The sequence below is a fragment of the Colletes gigas genome, unplaced genomic scaffold, assembly GCF_013123115.1.
Source record: "Colletes gigas isolate AHSC1104 unplaced genomic scaffold, ASM1312311v1 Colletes_gigas_Sc00011, whole genome shotgun sequence".
Taxonomy (NCBI): domain Eukaryota; kingdom Metazoa; phylum Arthropoda; class Insecta; order Hymenoptera; family Colletidae; genus Colletes; species Colletes gigas.
Genome location: NW_025106640.1, coordinates 5,839,380 through 5,861,346, shown reverse-complemented (window position 1 = coordinate 5,861,346; position 21,967 = coordinate 5,839,380). Strand labels below are relative to the sequence as shown.

The 21,967-nt window shown below is 43.0% G+C and overlaps 1 protein-coding gene across 3 annotated transcripts in view; it reads right to left on the bottom strand.

Moving 5' to 3' along the window:
* LOC122398494 (serine/threonine-protein kinase NLK) overlaps positions 1 to 21,967 on the bottom strand; it is a 194,147-nt gene that overhangs the window by 49,781 nt on the left and 122,399 nt on the right. For all 3 annotated transcript variants that reach the window (XM_043398399.1, XM_043398402.1, XM_043398401.1), the window contains exon 4: positions 4,829 to 4,935. In XM_043398399.1, the coding sequence (XP_043254334.1) occupies positions 4,829 to 4,935 (107 nt within the window). The remainder of the gene's footprint in view (positions 1 to 4,828; positions 4,936 to 21,967) is intronic.

Below are 21,967 nucleotides of genomic sequence, written 5' to 3'. Positions count from 1 at the left end.
CCGCGGGGTCGAGGGACTCGCGAGACCGCCAGACTGCGGGGGAGTTTTTCGAAATAATTATGCGACAGTCTGCTCGAGAGAATCCTCCTTCGATTCGAGACGCCGCGGTGCCTGCCAAAGGGGTGTATTAACGATTCGGGGATACAATTTTAGCGTCTCTTTTCATCGAAGAGCAAAGTATGCACTGTCTTATTATTGTAAACCGTGTATGCAACGCTTTATCGTAGAGAAACTCCACCTGTATTATTGTTGGTAGTTTAGAATCTAAATATCATTTTTTATATGCAATATTTCCTAAATTTTCAAGCCCCATCTTCAGTTTTCTTTTAACAGTACCGTGGCTTCTTTGAATCATACATATAACTGTGTAAATAGAATGATTAGTAATGCAATTTTTGTACACACTAAAACAGATTTCATTGAACAATCATTAGAAAGTCTAAAATTTATTTTGTTACATTCACTAAGCGATAATGTTTGACTATAATGTTTAATACCCGTTAATAAATTAATAATAGTAATAATAATTACTGTATTACATTTATTTTATATTCTACGAAATAGAACTGAAACTGTGAGTGAGAATCTTCAGCTCTCACTGTCTTACAACAGTCTAACAACGCGTATTAAAAACAGTTAAAATTTAGACCCGTGTAGTTCCGAAACTACTAGTGCTATATCAATAATCGAACCGCCGTTAGAAGCGGTAAGGCTTCCCCTTTAAAGTGGCTTTTCGTTTTTGTCGATCGGACTTCCGGTTTTCGAGATATCGCAATTTCTGTGAAAGGTAATTTTTTTTAATTCGGCAATTTCTGAAGCAAAACTTTAGACGCGTGTAGTTCCGAAAGTACTAGTGTTTTATTAATTATTAAGGTATTGTTAGCGGCGGCAATGCTTCCCCTTTAAAGTGGCTTTTCGTTTTTGTCGATCGGACTTCCGGTTTTCGAGATATCGCAATTTATGTAAAAGGTAATATTTTTTAATTCGGCTATCTTTTTACCAAAACTTTAGACGCGTGTAGTTCCGAAAGTACTAGTGTTTTATTAATTATTGAATCACTTTTGGCAGCGGTGAACCTTCCCCTTTAAAGTGGTTTTTGGTTTTTAACGATCGGACTTCCGGTTTTCGAGATATCGCAATTTATGTAATAGGTAATTTTTTCGAATTCGGCTATCTCTGTCTTCGTCTAGCGCGTCGGACCTCTCGCTCGCACGTGCGTGGCGCTGACCTACCCTACGTACGTGACTCTCGTGACCTAGTTCCGCGTAGTGTTTCCAAGAATTTACTACGCGCTACTACTTACGCGCGCGCGAGTTCATTCATCTCAATGAAACGTAAACAAACGCTTCGGACTGTCGTATCTCCGAAACTAGCCACCGCATCGACTTGAAATTAAAATCCTCGTATCTCCGGAACTAATAAAGCTATCCACTCGTACAAACGCTCATTTTAAAGGGCATTTCATCCTCTATACTATGACCATACTCACTACTATAATTTATGCTGTCTTCTATGTTTATTTTCACATTTACTTTCACGCTACATACCCAAAGATGTTTTAGCAATTCCTATGGATTATTCATTCATTTATTAACGGGTATTAAACCCTTTAGTACAATATGTAGTAATATATAAGGAACTACAGATGTGGATTTACATAATCAAACATTATACGACAGGTGTGCGATAGTACTGGATTATAAATTGTTCATTCAATTGAAAATAAGTTGAAATTTGTATACAGGGTGTTCGTATAATTACTAGTCATTTGAACGGTCTTAGTAGGATACAAGACAGTTGTTTCTGTATTCTCAAATAGAAAATTAAGATGTTACGCGTTGGATTAATTATGGTACGTGAAGTCCATTTTGTTAAACTCGCAATGAAACGTTCGCGAGAGACCTAATTTGTTAAATCGATGTCAGAGACGTTAACGTTGATGGAACGCGAGGTGGTATCCGTGTTATTACCATAATATCGGTTATGCTCTTGTTCCCTCTTGTTACGTCTGAAATTTATAAGCACAGAAGACGCGACGGAACATCGACGAGGAAGAAAGTCGATGACGGCGGAGAATCGACGGTGCTCGTGAATTTCACCGCGGTAAAAGAAGCGAGGGGGCGACGCCGAGTGCTTAAGGGGCGAAAAAGACGGGATGCAAAACGTATCGAAGGGCAGGGATTTTCTGGTTTTGATCTCGCCGGGACGCGACTTTGATTTCCAGGATGAAAAGGGTTGCCGTTGGAGGACCGACACGAGTGTCGTTACTCGCTTTCCGCGGGAGTCTTTCCCCCGCCCCTCGTGGAATTTAATTTCAAAGGGACGCCCCGGATGGGGGTGGCTTCGGTTTCTCGAAATATCTGCGAGTGGAAGTTCCCCGACGGAAACGTATTCGCGAATCCGTGTTTAATTACTTCTCCATCGGCTAAACGGAGCCTCGAAAGGCAATTTCTCGCGAGCAGAAAACGAACGCTATAGTTCTTAGACAATGGCCCGGGCTCGTATTATGCCGAAAATTTAGTTCGATCGCGTCGGAGATGCTCGAGAAGGATCGTTTGGTATTCGACAACGGATTCAAAACAGTCCCGGACGAACGTTGGTAGAAAATCACAGCGGCAGCCTTCGAAACTTTTCGTAATCCAAGTTCTGAAGTATCCGTTGTGCAAGTTTTTAAAAATACTTCCGACGACGGAAGTTTCTCGCCCGTGAAACTACCGGGTGGAAGATATCCATCGAAGCGAAAGGGTACAAGTTGGCGCGGAATTAAAAAGGAACGAAACAGGACAAATTCGAATCGTTTCTCTCTCGTGTCGCGTTCGTCGATCGTCGATCTTCGAGCGGAAATGAAGTTTACACTCGACTTGCGGATCGCACGGGCGATTTTCCGCCTCGATCGATCCTGAGTCATCGAATAATCGACGCGATCGTATAATAGGAAAACGCGTTCCACGATCGAGCGGAAAATCGCGATTATAGACAGCGTGATCCACACAGAGGGGAACTATGTTCCCGCTAACTCGACAGGGGCTTCTTTATTGCCAATAACAGACGAGGACGAGTCAACTATAAAATTCCAACCACGCTCGGGAAACTTTCCCCATCGTTTCACGAAACGCCAACTTTTTACGGGCCCCGATCGTGCTTCCTGAACGATTAAACTATTATTGCTATTTTCTAACAGCAACGTTGCTCGTATTTCTTCGTTAATAAAAAGTGTAGCTTTCGATTTCAAACGATGCATTTATTTTGATGAGAAACAAAGCATCGAATTCAGACGCGTCGCGGAATAACACCGTCCTCGACACAATGGCGACCCCGAGAGAGTAAATTCGCGGTGAAAGGGCGAGGAACGAGCCAAACGACTGTCTTAACGAAGTGGTCGCCGGTAGAAAAAGAGCATCAATTTGTCGGTCGGGACGTCGAATTAGCTGGAGTGGCTCGAAAGCGGTTCGCGGAGAACGGCTGAAAAATCAACGTCTTATTAGCGAAAGACGGCGAGATCGAGCCGGGGCGAAGAAAGGGGTTTGTTCAGGGCCAACGAACGACAGCTCAGGTAATTCGACAAGCCAGACAGAGCAAGAACAGTGGAGCCACTGTCGAGATACGAGGATGATCCCGTGGGGTGAATAGAAATTGTTTACCCTACCCCAACCCTGCTTCGACGCCCCTGGCAATATGCTACCTCGGTGGATTTTTGTAACAGTCGAGTTTTTCTTTCGGTTCCCAATTCTCTGAATCTCCACAATACTCACCCTCTTCCCTTGTCTTCGTCGAAGAATTTACTTTAAGGGGTCTCGAGGAATTACTCGAGACAAATTATTCCACTTCTTTAATTACAAGGGGTAAAAAATTACTTGCATATTCTGATAGTTGTAAACGTTTTAATATCTGAGTGTTGCTTTTAATTCGAATATAAGTAAAAATTTCCTCCGTTTGCAGGGATCTTTTCGCGGTTTCCAATCGGTCGCGTTACGCAACAAGTCTGAGAAACGTTTGTTACAAAATTTCCGTTTCTTCGACGCCCGAGGAAGCAATCTGTTCCGCGATTTGTTCCCGCAGTCTCTATTCTCCGATCTCGTTTCGTTCCGCCGATCGAATCGACGCTTCTATAACGGTAGTTCCGAACGCGAATGGGTAGGGGTAGGATAAAAAAAAGGAAAAAATTGAAAAACAAAAACCCGGTGCTGCGGAGCAAATTAATACGTTCGACACGGGTCATTTCGCTCCCGATAGCAGGATCGCTGATTGATTCGAGTCGATTTTTCTCCCGACAGACGGATCGCCGCGTTAAACGATCGCCTATCGCGTTTCAAAGGCGCAATTGTTACGGAAAACGAATCCCCGAAAATTCACTTTCGTTCGATCCCCCTATAACCGGAGCTTATCGTTTCACTCGCCTTTTCAACATTTTTTTTTCCGCCCCGACACAAATTTCTACGGTTTAGCGGGGATTACTCGACAACAGGTTGCCGAATCTCCTTTTTTAATATACGATCGAAATTCTATCGTATTCGAAACGGAACAAAAGATTATGTAAATATATTTTCTATCACACATATTCAACAAAATCACAGAATGATACTTTAATTCTGTACCAAAGATTTCAATGGTGAATTTTGAGAAACTAGCAATAATCTTCTCCGTGAATGATTAAAAAACTACCTGTAGTGAATGTCTGGATAAACGAGAGTTCCTGTGTGAAACAATGTGACACTGTGCGTGCAAACAATGGGCGTAACACGATGAAAAACGCGCATCATTCTTGGTGGCTGAACGTTTCTCGTCGAACGTTGAGCCTCGATAAAATACAAAGACTGTTTTCACTCACCTCGAAGTATCTGGTACAGGAAGACCTTGATGTGGTCAGGGCTGAGATGCTGTGGACTGACGATGATCTTGTGTAGATCGCTCTGTAGCAGCTCGGTGATCACGTATCTATGGAACGGCTCGTTAAGGAATTTATGGATTGTTATTAAACGCGATAGACGGATCGAGAAGCGTTTCTCCGAGACTCGCAATTACCGGGTGGCTGATTCTCTTACGGCCGGCGTTTACACGCGTGTCGATAGCCCCGCGATAAACGGAACTAACGAATATTAACGTCCATTAACCGGCGAAATGGACCGAGTCACTCGAGTTAATTGTACCCTCCCCGGGTACACGTGCGCGGGAAATAGACGTATCAATTCGAACCAGAATTACTGGTTCCTGGGGAGTGTCCCTTCGTTTTTACATCCTTCTTTGAAAGCAATTAAGAGAACGCTCGTCGATCGCGATCGAGGAAACGATCGTCGGCTTAGAACACCATTACCTCGATTTACTCTTACCGATAGTCGATTACATTGATCGCCTCTTCGATATTTTATACGATCAGCGTACAATGATCTTGAATCAGTTTCGATTTACACGAACGAATTATCGATGCACGGGGACATTTTCACTTATGGATGATCCAGAGAGCTCTTTTCCTTTTCTTTGCGCTTTGAAATTTTTTCTGACGGTGTTCGTTAGAAAATAGATATAAAAACACCCACGAAAGTTGAAATTTCTACAGAGGATCCTTGGAAGAATCGAAGAAGGATCGTGAAATCGCGCGTCTACGCAACGTGGAAAGGTTGGGGGGAGAAAAAGTGTGTCGAAACTCGTAAAACCCGCGAAGCTATCCCCCCGCGAGGACTGTAATGGCGCATTTACGGACGAGGAGGTAATCGCGGCGAAATAAAATCGCGATAATGTCAATCGAAATGGTCGTTCGTTTCTGGCGATCGATCGAGGCGTCCAGCGGGAACCTTGGCAATCAGGGTGCACTGGTCGCCGTTTTGTCGGTCTAATGGGTTCCCCTGGTCGGCCCTCGAACGAGTTAATCCGTCGAAATGAAGGGAGGAAGCAAAAGGGACGCGGAAGACGGATCGGCCGATGTCGTACCGCGACGAAAGTAGCTGGCCTTAATAAACCGAGGAGGGTAATTTACAGCGAAACTTCTTCGGAAGTTAAGTCGAGACGGGGACGAACAATGGCGTTTTGTTCGCTTCCGTCGAGAATGGAGCCCGGTTTTCGACGATTTAGGAGGGGCGAGGGACGAAAAATGTCCCGCGAATCGCTTGTTAGATCGATCACCGTCCCACTCGTGGACGAAACGTAATCAAATTAACCCTTTTCGATACCATGGTGATTTCTGAAAAATTAGAAAATATTTCTTGGAAGGAGAAGCGTCAATTAATATCGAGGGAGAAGTCACAGCCAGGGAATCTGGACAAAACAAACGCGAGCGTTGCTCAGCGAAGTTTGGCAATTACGGAAGTCACGATAATCGCCACCCCCTCGGTCGAGAAAGTTATCGGCTCGCGGTAATTTCGAGGGAACCGCGCGATCGACGAGAGCTTCGCGAAGAAACGATGGATGGCGGAGGGGGGGGGCCGGAAGTTTCGCGATAAAAAACCACTCGAAAAGTTTTTACGCGGTTTCGACCGATAGAACGTTCGGGACGGGAATAAAGGGGAGGGTTTTCGTGGGCAGTTTATTTCTTTCGAGCTATTGGCCACGGACCTGATTCTCGTTCTCCCTTAACAAGCTTTGGGTCTTACCCAGCGATCGTGCAGCGTGGAATAAAAATATCGATACAAAATAAATCTTCCCATTCGCGATCCTGTGAGTGGGTGCAAAGAAGAGCGGACTCCTTCTATCCGCGATTCTAATATAAATTCTATCTGATGCATATAAGAGTGCAGAATAGTTGATTAAAAGAATCTCAACACATTTCAAGAATTCTAACACATTAAAAATATTATTTTCTTTAGCTCCTTAGTGAAACACATATTAAATGCGTTAAAAAGCATGTAACTAGTGTTGTGTACATGCACTGTATTTCACAAGATACGCATTTAACGAGACTTTCACGCATATTATGCAACCGTGTTGTATCAAAGGGTGTAATAAATAAATAATTTAGCCAAACAAGGCGCAGTTTAGCGAGACTTGGACTAAGTCAGTCGCGAATTGGTGGCCAACTATTCGCGAAACGTCTCCCAGGTTCGAGATATCGTTCGAGAGTCGAGTCGAGGAGTCGATCGATCGCGTCGTCCGCGAGGAGCCTCGAATCTCGGCGAAAATATCCGGTTGGCCCACCCTCCGGTTCGTGGGCCAAAGCAGCCTCCGGGACGCGTTTCGTAGTTGGAAATATCGTCGGTTCCCGGGTCCCTACCCGGGCGAGCGAATAGCCCTCATCGATCGTATTTCAAAAGAGATAGTTCGAAAGCAACGACGGTAAAGGCTGCGCTTAGGCGTTTCAGCGCCGTAGCCAGCCGGACCAGTCGACTTGCATACCACGCCAGGTTCGCAGGCAGCCTCTACCTGCATTCCAACCTACCAGTCGACCTCATTCCGCCATTATACTATTTCATTCTCCTCGAACCTTTTGCCTCTCCTCGCTTCTCTCTCGTTCACGTTCGTGGAAAAATGAAATTCGAAGGACGACCTCGCGTCGACGGGACGCCGAATCGCGCGGTGAAATCTCACGTGAGGCGGAGGACCTCCTTGGCTTCCCGGTGGAAATCTTCCTCCCCCCTCGATTCGAACCAAACACTCCGAACAGACACGAATCATATTGGAGATTTCACCGCGACGAGGATTTAGAGCAGAGTTTGCCAGAACTCGTGTAATAGATCATTTATTATTTTTTTTTCGTGGTCAAGTAACCAGAGTTCACCGTCTGATTGTCGACAGGGGGTGAGATTCATCGATTTAGGTGATTTAGAAATTTTACAGAATCCTTTACTGGACCAACCTTGGAAAATTGCAGACTTAACACTAGAACTAACGATAATTACAGTGTGTTTATTTGTACCAAAGAAATTGCAACGATAGATACTTGAAGAAATATATAATGCAATGGAAATAAGTGTTATATATTCTCTTATAGAAAATTACGACAAATTTTCGAAAATTCAGTCGAGTAAATTTTTTACAAGTTTCATTAGAAATTACGAATGGGTCATTTTGACTGCTTTGGTAGCTCTAATATTAATAACTTTCACAGAAAAAATTCTCCTCCACATTTAGCACGCAACTTACGACCTACGAGTACTACATTAACCCCTTGACTTACGATTTAATACCAAATAATTTTTCAAACGAAAAAGAATAGATTTTACGAACATCTAATGAATGTAAATATGTGTTGATTTTAATTTCTAAGGCTTGATAACGAATCAAACACGTGATTGTGTGGCAAGGGGTTGATAAAAGGGGTGGTTTAAGCGCAAATATTCCTTGATCTAAGAAACGATTATACAAGGTCTCATCGGAGTGAAGTTTAATGGGAATTAGCGAAGAGACAATACGAAGACGATTATCCGTGCTCGTTTCTATCCACGTACGTTCGAGCATGCACGAACTCGATATTGCCTTCCGGTTTCATTAGGCTACCGTGCGACACTTTATGGAGACGTTGACGCGGAATAATAGGAAGAATAGGAATATACGATTACGAAAAGACATAAATTACTGTACACGCTCGAGGTGAGAGATTCAAACGGGGGGGCACCTACTTAAATATTATTGTCGTCTATGGATTTATGGACGTACGGAAATACTCCAACCCCAAAGAGAGAATCACTCAGGACGACAGGGACGGATAGAGACGGATTAAACGGAACCGAGATAGACGCGAGGACAGGCGAAGAACAGAGATTTCCACCCTAATTTTTCCGGGTTCAGGAATTCGATGAGAGTAAATTTCTTTTCGCGATTCAATGTTCCACAAAAGCGTGAACAATTAACGGTCGCCTCGTAGTCGTAAATAAAATGTTCGACGTAATAAGGGACCTGAATGGCGACAACTTGCTGCGGAGGTTCATTAATTTCCTTCAAAAGCTACACACGCGATACTCATTAGTACTGTTCCAAAGCAACTCTCGTACGTATTTAAAAATTCGTGCAATACTCTTCCCTTTTCTATGACGATGTAATTATTTTTTTTACCTCCATATCTCTGTATTTAAACTACAGTTGTCCACGCGTTAATGACGTGCACGGCACACCAAACGTTGAAAGTTCTTAACAGCTCATTACGATGCCAGTCACGAAACGCCCATCCCCCGAATAACCTAATTTTCCACCCAAAAGAATTTTTTTCGGATTTTTACAAACAGGTTATAATCCTTGCAACGCTAAAAGCGATTCTTATATTTTCTGTACGGATAAAAATTCTTTTACGTCGCGAAAAAATGATACTTGGAGCAACGATAGTTCGAAACGAACGTTTTGTGGCCGGAGGCAGGACATTGGCGACTTTTCGCGAGATTTTGCGACGACTGGTCGAACGGGTGGATAAAAAGTATCGCGGGCAACCGAATCCTGGCCGACCACAGCGTTCATCGATCGTTCGAAGGACCGTTCGAAGCTTTCACCGCGTTATTTAGAATCCGCCGCGCGCGGAACGGTGCTTTAATCGCGTTTGCGGCTCCGCCGCGATTCCCCCGCTCGCTTTTCACCGCGTCGCGTCGATCGAGTGCCGTCGGTACACTTTTAAACGCGACGCCATCAATCCTCCCGCGAATCATCCCCGGAAAAACACCTGTCGTTTTTCTTCCCGGCGGCTCGTCGAGCCCCGATACTCCGCCAGCCTCTCAATAAACGCGAAAAACGCGTGAAAACGGTCACGGGGGGAGACTGGAAAAACATACAAACCGAGACCACTGAGCTCTTCTAATAATCTGTTTTAATTTGGAGGATAGAATAACTCGGGAAACATTCGTTTTATTTAGAAAATTTATGTAGCAAGAGTATGAAAAAACTGTCTGGGATCGCAGTCATTGAATTTCTAAGATCCAAAGTCGAGTGTCGGTGATTATCGCGGCTAATCGCGACGGGAAATTAACGTGTCATCATCGACGAGGCGACTCGCTTATCGCGTTCTTGGATCGAATTCGCTTAACGCGACTTAATAAAGCGATCGCCGCGTAATCACCGCCGGGAGAAGCGCCTACGCGAATCGCCGCGATAAATTGCAATAACGGGAAGGTCTAACAATGATCGATCGCCTCGATCGCTCGATTACAATGCTCTCCGAGTAGGGGGATCCTCTCGTCGAAAGGACTGACTCGTGTTTGCGAGTTTCGTTTCAAAAAACACACACACACACACACGCTCGTTTCTCGTAACAGAAAAATTCCACGATTTCATTCGAGATAATGGACGGTGACTTTCGCTATGCTCCGGATAAGGATCTTGAGCAGAAAATAACGAACGCTTGCGATGTATATTACCGTTTTCTGCTACGTCAGAATTTCTATCCAGACAACGCGAAGTGGATATTTTATTAGACGAAATCCGGGCCCAAACTATAGGCGTCAACGCGTGGTAAACAGAGCAGACTGATACGAAACTGCTTTGCAACAGAGGTTATAAGAATCACGATCGTTATTTACTGTCCGCTAGCCTGGCTCGCGATGTTTACGTTTGGGACGACTTTCTGTTCGCGAGTCTGGTTCGTGTTATTCATGCTTGGGCCAAAATCTTCATCACAGGAATTAAACTCGTTCGATATTTGTTGGAAATCCTATAAATACAATACAAAACTGAATGAAATTGAATAAAATGAATGAATGAATACAAAAATGATGTTACATAGGTGCTATTGTACCTGTGGATGTATACGTATATGTTTAAAAACCAAAGACAGCGTCCTAATAACAGCTACAGCGAGGCATGATTATTAATAAATGTTTATCGTTATACGAATGTCGTATATTCCATAATATCCAATAATATTTATACGAATGAAACGTTCTCCATTACCTTGATACAACTGGACTTTCGTTTGGACCGTTCTGTCCCTCAAGAAACAAGTAATTCCTCCGGTGGCGGAGTATTCGTTGACAAGTATCCGAGCTGACTGAACCGAGAGAGCCCGACACCAAGTTCGTTCGCTGCGAACGCGAATTGTTGGCGAAATTCTCGGAGTGCCAGCGTCGTATGACCGGGGTGTACACGATACGCGCGATTACGTTTCAATGGAACGTCAGCGTCAGCGTCGCGAGCGGGAAGGCGTAGCCACCGCCGACTGAATATCAATAGTCGCTTAAGGACGGTCATCCATGTTATTCTAATAACAAGGTACGCCCAGTTGATCGATTTACTTGGACGACCGCGGCGCGCGAACCTAACGCGGCTACCTGGCCCGTCCAATTAGCGTAAATTATCAATATTACCCGCCAGGACAAATATTTGCGTTATCTGGAGATCCAGCCGCAAGATATGCACAATTATCTAACACAATAACGCGGACCGCCACGCGGGAACACGCGCCGTGATTTAACAGCGTTTTACGATCGAACGCCCCTCCCTCAGGAAAACCAGAGAATTTAGCCAGGGGAAAAGCAGGAGGTTCGATCGAAAATTTTTCTATCGTACTTAGAATACCACTGGAGTTTCGATTTTTATCGATATCAGTTGTTTTGGACGTGGTCTTTAATGTAGAAGTAATTTTATAAAAAATGGATCGACCCTCGAAGGATTAAGGGTTAAGTTTTTATGTGTAATATTATAAAATTATCTTTTGGACGTACCAGCTGCACGGGTTTAACGGTGACATGAAACTCCTCCAAATTAGATTTTATTCCATAGTAAATTAACTGTTTCGCCGGCGAACATGAAAGTGAACCACGCGTAATGACGTTAATGTATTAATTTCAACTATTTATCAACGTGGTCCAATGGAAACCGCGGGCCAAATAAAGCAACCCGCTATTTATCGCGTCGTACTTACGCTTAATTTTAGCTTTTTAATTATCGTTGAAATTTGTTGCAATAATATAACAATATTCTCTTTCTGTTCGAATTTCATCGTCATTCGATGACTTTGCAGGAATGGCCACGTATTCCTGGGTGTCCCGATTCTTTTTCGAACCTGTAACCTCCACGATCGATTCGCCCCCCCTCCCCACTTTGCCCAATACCTGCAGCCGCGCTTTAATTTTTAACCCCTCGAACAAATAAAGGCTCCCTTATCGAAACCGTAATATTTCTCCATTTCCCGATGGAAAGGTTCAACGGGCAAACGTTCGCGATCCCATTTCGTTTCATCAATTTTTTACCCGGCCGTCGTCTAAAACCGAATATTTATTAATATCTATCCGTCGCTAATTCAACTATTTTCTATATCTAACAGCAATTTCTCTGTTCAGAATCACCATTTTCTCAGCAGTTTATTTACAAACGAAATTCGAATTTGCTCGTGCCCGAAACTTTTACAAATTTCGATGATAGAATCGATTCACGCGGCGCAGGGTGCTCGGAATATTAATCGGGAACAGAGGGTGGAAGAATGTTTTCAAAGGTTCTCAAAGTCCACGGGTTTAACGAGACGTTTAACGAGGAGACGGACCGCTTTGAGACCACCGGTTTAAGGTCCCAACGTAACCCCTTTGACGAGCTGACCTTTTCAAACCCGACGCGGGGCCAAGATCCCTCGACTCGGAAATGCACTCGAATCGGAACCGTTTCGCGCGATTTACTTCCTCTCTAACCAGAATTTTCTCTCTCGGGCAACCAAAATCGAAATGAAAATCACGATAATTACGTAAAACGCGATCTACCCCTAGAGAGACTCACAAACCACTCTTCGAATCGGTTGGAAACTTAGTGATTTAAGAAAATGATAAAATTTCAAAACTGCTAGAATTTATACTTAAATTAGAGACGTGCTTTTTACGTCTCTGTAGAAATGTAATGTGGGTCATTGAGGGGTAGTTGAAGCTCGAATGTCTGCGATCGTCTACCCCTAAACACTCATCGAATCGGTTGGAAATTAGTGATTTAAGAAAATGATAAAATTTCAAAACTGCTAGAATTTATACTTAAATAAGAGATGTGGTTTTTATGTCTTTGTAGAAATATAACGTGGATCCTGAGGGGTTGACACTCGAAACTCTACGCTGATCTACCCCTAAACAGTCTCCTAAACCACTCATCGAATCGGTTGGAAACTTGGAAGTGATTTAAGAAAATGATAAAATTTCAAAACTGCTAGAATTTATACTTAAATAAGAGATGTGGTTTTTACGTCTTTGTAGAAATATAACGTGGATCCTGAGGGGTTGACACTCGAAAGTCTACGCTGATCTACCCCTAAACAGTCTCCTAAACCACTCATCGAATCGGTTGGAAACTTAGTGATTTAAGAAAATGATAAAATTTCAAAACTGCTAGAATTTATACTTAAATAAGAGATTTTTACGTCTCTGTAGAAATATAACGTGGATCCTGAGGGGTTGACACTCGAAAGTCTACGCTGATCTACCCCTAAACAGTCTCCTAAACCACTCATCGAATCGGTTGGAAACTTGGTGATTTAAGAAAATGATAAAATTTCAAAACTGCTAGAATTTAAACTTAAATAAGAGACGTGGTTTTTACGTCTCCGTAGAAATATAACGTGGGTCGTTGAGGGGTGGTTGAAGCTCGAAAGTCTGCGCTCGATTGGTATCTCGAAGTTCGACGACTTCGCGAGACCCGCGTAGACGATGGTCCTCGATCACCGATTTCCATTTGGATGTTCCTCGGTTTCCCACTCGCGGACGAAGGAAATCTTTCGTCGAATGGGAGACGGTGGCCCGCGTGCACGGGACGCCACGATTGGCGGATCGATGCTCGTCTCTGCCTCCTGGTAGGCACGTCGACCGGTTCCTGGACAAAGCGACTTGCCCCTAGCGTCTTCCAGCGCGAAGGGAATCGAGTATCCTGCCGTTTCTCCTGTCCTCTCCCTCTCGCTCCTCCGTCCTCTTCCACGGCTGGCTTGATACCGGTCCGAGCCTCTTCGACTCTGCCTCTTCCGCAGGACTCTCGTGGAATTTCTTTTCCTTTTTCCCTCCCGAAAAGAATTTCGGACCATCCCCGAGGAAACTGAATTGCAAGTTTCAAATTCTCCTGGAACATTTTCCAACGGAGCTTGCAACGTTTGCTCCAAGGTACAGAGTCGCAGATTCGAGCAAAAGATATTAATAAGTCTCTAAGGGTCTCAGGCCAAAATAAGCGAAGGGTTAAATTATTTCGTCGATACGTTCGATTCGGAGGATTTCTTTGTTGCCCGTTGCAGCATAACAAAGAAGTTAAGGACGATGATGAAGGCTTAGAGTCCCGAGGTGTTCGGGCAAGGCCAATCCGGCTCGTCCGACCGGTCAACCGAGTTCGAACGCGGCTCGCAAACAACTTCGAGAACCCACCAAGTCTTAGAATTCTTCGTTGCCCGATTCCCCGTCGTCTGAAATTTTCGAAATTTGTCCCCGGACGACCCTTCTCGAGCTGAATCGACCCCCAAGAAAACCGTAACTAGAAGCAGCAGAAGATGAATCGTTCGATATTCCAGCTATTGCAACGAAACTCGTGTAAATTTAATAGTTTCAACTCTTCTACAATAATGATAATAATGCTTCTTTTCCTTCGACGATACAATGAAGCAAGGAGTAAAATTAACACTAGATTGTGTATTTATTGATACCTTTCACATTGACGATTTTTCTTTTAATTAGAATATGTACTCATGTCATTGCATCGATCAAATTTATCATAAGTTGTTAAAAAATAATATTTACAAGTTCCGCAATTTTAAGTATGGAACCAGACATCCGTCTAATTGATGGGTTCCGTAAATCTAGCGTTAAAGCAAAATGTCGTTCCCGTTGCACGTGTGCAATCTCTTTTTAAACAACTCTAGACAAATCGAGGCAGGAATCAAGTAGAACGAGTGGCGGAGGTACGAAGGAGGGGGCAGGGGAGAAACAAAGGATTCTCCTCGGCTCAAAAACTGTTCGAGCGATCGATACACGGTCACGATACTCGATACATTGCGGAGAAGCTGCCGGGAGAGGAAGTTGCAATCAATGCTTCCGGTTCGAGGCACGTACACCGTCCAGAGGACCGTTTTTCCCCCCGATCGGAATAAAGGGGTGGATCGTAATTAATACGATGCCCGACAAAAGTTAATCGTACAAACTGAAAATCAAATAAGAAACTCCGAGATACGTAATTCCGTTCGATGGAAATAAAATTAAAAATAATTTAAGGCACGCGTCGTTAAACTTCCCGTTTCCGTACGAGCTGAAGGACGTCGATCACAGGGCTAAATATAATGGAAGGACCTCGCGGGGCTGTCATTAGTGGAACACAATTTTTTAAGCAGCCACTTTAAAACGGGAAACGTGAGAAATTACGAAACGCTCCGGTGGAAATAATGTCTCGTCGCGATATTTTATTTTCCAACCGTGGAAAGGTTCAAGTAGAAAGAATATAATCGCTATTATTGCTCTAAAATTTAAACATCCAACTGTTAGTATTTCGAATGATTTTATAAACAATGATTTTCTCTGGTAAAAGAAGAAAAGGCTTGATAATTTAAAAACCACGTCGTTCATTTTTATGTGTCGAATTTGGACTTTTTCGACGAACGTTTCTTTCTGTTACGAGCGTGCAACAACGTCGTTAGCGGTTGTAAAATTCATCGCAAGTATCACACTTTTTTCTGCACTCGTGCAACGCCGGTGCTCTGTCAATTTTGAACCGACGATTGTTGCAAAATTTCGGCGAAGCGCGGAGTTTAACGAGGATTTTAATCGATGAACGGCGGAGTTTAATGCCCCCGGCGTCCATTTTATGATTAAAACAATATTTTCGGGAACGTAACGCGCGCGCAAAATGAACACACTAGCCAAAGGCGAGAGAATCAGAATCGCGAGAGGACAGTGTAACGACTCGCATTGTTTATCTGGAGGCTGAGGGCAAAAGAATGCATAAACATCGCGCGAGAGGCCAGAGATTATTTTCGAAAACATGTTTACAGTCGTCGTAGGTATTTCTGGAACGCGGAGCGCAAAGATAAAATACTCGTATGTAATAGGAAAAATTGTTATTGTCGTTGGTGAGCGTCGATCGAGAATCGAAACAACGAATCGCGTATAAATCGTTTCTGGACGATCCGTGCCGCTATTTCTGTACAGGCCTGTACGTCATTTAGCTCGATAAACACGAGTTCGATGCAGAGACATCGATTTCCTTCCGCTCGACCGCGACAGTGTATATTTCGAGACCGCAAACAGGACACGTTCGCGAATCGTTTGGCCGGTCGTGAATTTCGCTCGACGTGCGAAACATCGGCGAAAACGTCCAAACAACGCCGGGGTTTATCATAGATTACGGCCACCCGGGGAAAGAAACACGGATGGCGGCCAAGTTTATTTACGCGAGTTTTATTTCTCCTTTTGTGAGAACAGCGACGCGGAAAAAAAAATAGGTAACAGAGAGAAAAAAAGAGATCGTTCGAGCAATTTGGTAGGACGCGTAGCGCGACGAAAAATCAACGTTCCGCGAAAAATGACCTCCATCGGGCGAATTGAAATTTCGCCGAATAAAGGTTCCGCGGTTCCGAGCGCGATCGACGAACCGTCGATGCACACGCGACAAAACACCTCGTTCGACGATCAAATATTCGTTCCAGCACGCATACGGCTAATAAAAACCCAATCGATCCCCCTCCGGACCGTGTCTACCTTTTTACCACGGTCTGTTTGAAGTTTCTTTCGGAGACCAGGGGCCTCCTCCGCTCGACGATAGAACGTTTCGTACCTGGGGACCTCCGCGCGCTACGAAAAATGAGCAACCCCCGCTTTGTTCACCCAAACGTGAACCAAATTTAATTTCAAACAATAATCGACGTACCCCGGGTTTTTCTCGAGCTTCTTATCGTGTTCTTCGAATTACAGAAGAGCTCGATAAAAAGAACACAACCGACAGACTGGCTTTTTCCGTACGAATATTGTTATCGAATTTCTTTTCTGAGATAATTAACGCACTTCGAGTGGCACTGAACGTATCGCCGACGACTGTTGTCGAGAATAATATTTTTGTTATCAGCAGACAGCATGATCAAATGTATCGTAATACCATTACCATTTATTATTATATTAACGTCTGCAAGCTTTAATGTACCTTTATTAAAACGCTCTCGACCGTATAATTTCAATTCACTTCGATAATTCGCATAATTGCATACAAATTATAACAGGGGCGTGAAACGATCGTACACTTTTCAGCTTCATACGTCGAAGATTACGATTAAAATTCACGCGTTGGACATTATCTGTGTCACGAGTCGCAAATTGAAATACAAACTTTCCGCGTGTACAAGAAACACTCGGTTGTAATATCGTTAATTGTAACACGATTAGCGCCTGCACCGAGAACTCATTTACCAGTTACTATAGAATAATAATATTATTGTATCATACGATCTATGTGTATTAAATAAACAAAAATTATATTAAATATATTTAAATCTCTGTAAGTTGTGAAATAAAAATGCTTGAAAAATGAACCTTAAATTCATCAAGAAAAGAATTCCTTTTCCTGTCACGAATTTTCACGGAATTTTCTTCGCCCGGAGCCAATTCCGCGAGAATTTCCCCGAATTAGTCGCACGCATTCCCGCGGGCGTGGGTCGCGCGTCGATCCTGCGTCACAAAATCGAATTTCTCCGGTGAAATCAGGGCACTAACGGCGTAATAGAAATTCATCAGCGGCTATAAATTAATTTTCCGAGCGAAACTTCCGTCCGTTGGGTCGGCTCGACCATCGATACGGCCCGCGTTGATTCGAAACGCGATTCGTTCTGATCATTCGATTGTTTCGACTTCATCGAGGGGTGGAGGGCTCGTGGGGATCGTTGCACGAATCTTTGGGGAAACGACACACGCACGATTTTACATTATCGACATATCCCACAGAGTCTTACTTAGAACAGTCTATTAAATACGTATTAAAAGTAGTTAAACTTTAGATGCATGTAGTTCCGAAAGTACTAGTGTTTTATTAATTATTGAACCACTGTTAGCGGTGGCAAAGCTTCCTCTTTAAAATGGTTTTTGGTTTTTGACGATCGGACTTTCCGTTTTCGAGATATCGCAATTTATGTAAAAGGTAATTTTTTTTAATTCGGCAATTTCTGTACCAAAACTTTAGACGCGTGTAGTTCCGAAAGTACTAGTGTTTTATTAATTATTGAACCACTGTTAGCGGTGGCAAAGCTTCCTCTTTAAAATGGTTTTTGGTTTTTGACGATCGGACTTTCCGTTTTCGAGATATCGCAATTTATGTAAAAGGTAATTTTTTTTAATTCGGCAATTTCTGTACCAAAACTTTAGACGCGTGTAGTTCCGAAAGTACTAGTGTTTTATTAATTATTGAACCACTGTTAGCGGTGGCAAAGCTTCCTCTTTAAAATGGTTTTTGGTTTTTGACGATCGGACTTTCCGTTTTCGAGATATCGCAATTTATGTGAAAGCTAATTTTTCTTAATTCGACTATTGCTGTCTCCGTCTGACGCGTCGCGTTGGACCTCTCGCTCGCACGTGCATCGTGACCTAGTTACTACGAGCACGTGCGGTCAACGACCTTGGCAAGGCCGTAGCGAGAGTTCATTCACCTCGCGCGCGTAAAGAATGAAATGTAAACAAACTCTATCTCCGTAACTAGCCACCGCATCAACTTGAAATTAAAATCCTCATATCTCCGGAACTAATAAAGCTATCGACTCCCACAAACGCTCATTTTAAAGGGCATTTCATCCCCTATCCTATGACCATATCAACTATTATTATTTATGTTGTCTTCTATGTTTATTTTGACATTTACTTTGACATTACATATCCAAAGAAGTTTTAGTAATCCCTATTGATTACTCAATTGATATGCGATAAAACTAGATTATAAATTGTTTATTTAATTGAAAATTAATTGAAATCTGTATCAACTTGAAACAAATTCGTGTTGTTTCGACAGGCTTTTTCTAAACAGCGCCAAAGATTCGTGCAAGCTTATATTATTCCCAGCCCCGTTGAATCGAGTGTAATGCGGTTTGCAGCGATACTCGTGAAAGCAGCGGCACTGAATGTCTCCGGAGAACAGATTACAAGTTTCCATGCGCAGTCTGGAAGTAATTGGATCAAAACTACCATGTAAGCTGCCCGAAGACTCGCGTTTAAGGGTCTAAGTCTGCGCTAGAACCACAAATTTAAGCTTCCTTTATCAATTTAAAAGAAATCTATCCGATCTATCGATTTCAAACATCGTCGTACGAAATTTCCTAGCGAAACATACCGTTTCCATAATGCCAGAGATTTACAACCGAGAGTGAAACGAGTCGAAAATAGCGGGTCTTGGAAGCTCCGTACGCTTCGAGTCGAAGAATTCGTAAAAAGCGAGAGAATAACAGAGCCGCGATACGTCGAAAACTTTCGGTTTCGGCTTTGGAAGATACAACGTGTACAACAGCTGCTGGATTTAAACCGCGAGAAGACGGCGGTATCGGGTGTGTCAACAAATTCAACTTTCGGTAAACCCGAAACACGTAACGACGGCGTTCAAACTTTACGAGCTTCGAGCAGAAGCAGCTCACGGTATTACAACAACGATTAGATGTAATTTACGAGAAATATGTAGTGCATGCAACTCGCAAAGACGCATCAGGCTGCTTCCCGATTAAACGACCCAATTTGGAATTTACAAATTTCAATGTTTCAAGATTTTTGAAAATTTGTAGGCGGTTTCGTTTTCGAGAGAATCGTAAGCAGAAATGGCAGACATAGAGAAAAATTTTATTCTACATTTTCGACCTAGCCCAGACCTCCCTTAAAATACCTGTAATTTCATAAAAAACGAGCTTTTTAAACAAAGTTGCGCTCATTTTAAAGGGGAATAATCATAATTTCCGATGTTGGATATATTTATCTTTGACACGAAGCTTATCAGATCCAAACTTGGAGAGTCTAAACCATGGTAGCTGGTTGGGGGCTACGAGATCGTTAACCCGTTGGCGATAGATCCCGAAAACGACGCGGTCATAGAACAGAATCGTGGCTGGCGATCTGTTGTAACACGGTTTCCGCGGCGGTGGCATCAAGATCGTCGCCGTAACGAAACGCGAAGGTGAAACGCGAGGGGGTTGTGCTCGTTAGGAGGCCGCAACACGCGAGTATGCGTATCACTGCGTATGCACGCCTATCGATAATCCCATAATAAGCCGCGGAGAGTACGGTCCAGGGAGAACGGACACGATGCTCCTCCGCTTAATGAGTGCTCTAATGAACGCGTCTGGTACGTATTGACGATGTCGGCCGATCAATTAATAGACCGGTTACGGTTATCGCGAATTTACCGACGGATCCCGGATATTACCGTACCTCCCCGTGGATCGTTTACGCGGCGCCCTGGCGAACTCTCTTCCGTGTAATCGCGCGAGCTCACGCGACCGTACTCGCGCGAATTTGAATACCTTACTCGGGGACCAAAGGATGCTGGACGAACCGATTTACGATCGACGACCGTCGCCAGTCTCGGGTTTCGTTTTATCCACCCACGGGCGGATGTTCCCGGACACGGTTCGATCAATTTTATGGGTCCACCACGACCATTACCAGAATTATTTACGGGAACGTTCGCTAACTCGGAGTTTTCTCAAAGTTGCTTCGAACGTTCTCCAAACTGGCGGCTAGCATCGAGGGGAGGAATTTTGAAATATATTGTCTGAGAATAAAATGCAATGTATATAGTTGTCTTTCGTGCGATTGGTTGCACAAAAAAGCAAGGAACGCCAGAGATTACCGATACAATTCAATTTTACAAATATTTTTAGTTAGGAATTTTTTTCTGGAAAGTGCGTGGGATTTCGGGGGTATGTGTATTCACCAAAAATGATTGTAATTGATCCCTGGAACCGAGAATAATTTTTTCAGAAGGATTTGAAATTTTTTAATTTTGTCGAAAAATTTGTCAACATTCTTGAATTTTTTTCTCAAAACATAGGATTTTAAAGGTATGTGTATTGACCAAGAATGATTGTAATTGCCCCCTGCAACTGGAAATAATTTTTTCAGAACGATTTGAAACTCTTCAATTTCACCGAAATTTTAGGGGAATCGTTCATTCATGGTCAGACAATATGCTTTCGGTTAGGAATTTTTTTCTCGAAAGTGCGCAGGATTTCGAGAATATGTGTATTCACCAAAAATGATTGTAATCGACCCCCGGAACCAAAAATAATTTTTTCGGAATGATTTGAAATTTTTCAATTTCGTCGAAAAATGTCTGCACCTTCTTGAATTTTTTTCTCGAAAGTGGATAGGATTTCGAGGATATGTGTATTCACCGAAAATGATCGTAATTGACCCCCGGAATCGATAATAATTTTTTCAGAAGGATTTGAAATTTTTCAATTTCGTCGAAAAATGTCTGCACCTTCTTGAATTTTTTTCTCGAAAGTGGATAGGAATTCGAGAATATGTGTATTCACCAAAAATGATTGTAATCGACCCCCGGAACCAAAAATAATTTTTTCGGAATGATTTGAAATTTTTCAATTTCGTCGAAAAATTTATCCACCTTCCTGAATTTTTTTCTCGAAAGTGGATAGGAATTCGAGGATACGTCTATTCACCAAAAATGATCGTAATTGACTCCCGGAACTGATAATAATTTTTTCAGAAGGATTTGAAATTTTTTAATTTTGTCGAAAAATTTGTTGACCTGCTGAATTTTTTTCTCGAAAGTGGATAGGATTTCGAGGGTACGTCTATTCACCAAAAATGCTTCTAAATCACCCCTGCAACTAAAAATGATTTTTTTTAAACGATTTGAAATGTCTCAATTTCGCCGAAAATTTCTACACTTTGTTCCCCATTGGACACTTACTTTACGGGATCTATGAACAACATCCAAACTAATGCTCACGATAACAGTTGTTCGTGTCCATAAAATTCCCTTTTTAAAATAGTACTGTCCATAAGATACGAAACCTCGCCCAGAATAACAATCCTTTCCGAAACTCGCGATCGTTGAATCAGAGCTGCGTCCATGAGCAATCTGTCCGTCTCCCCAGGACACTTTCGGTGTAACCGATAAAAAAGGCATCGATTTTTGTAAC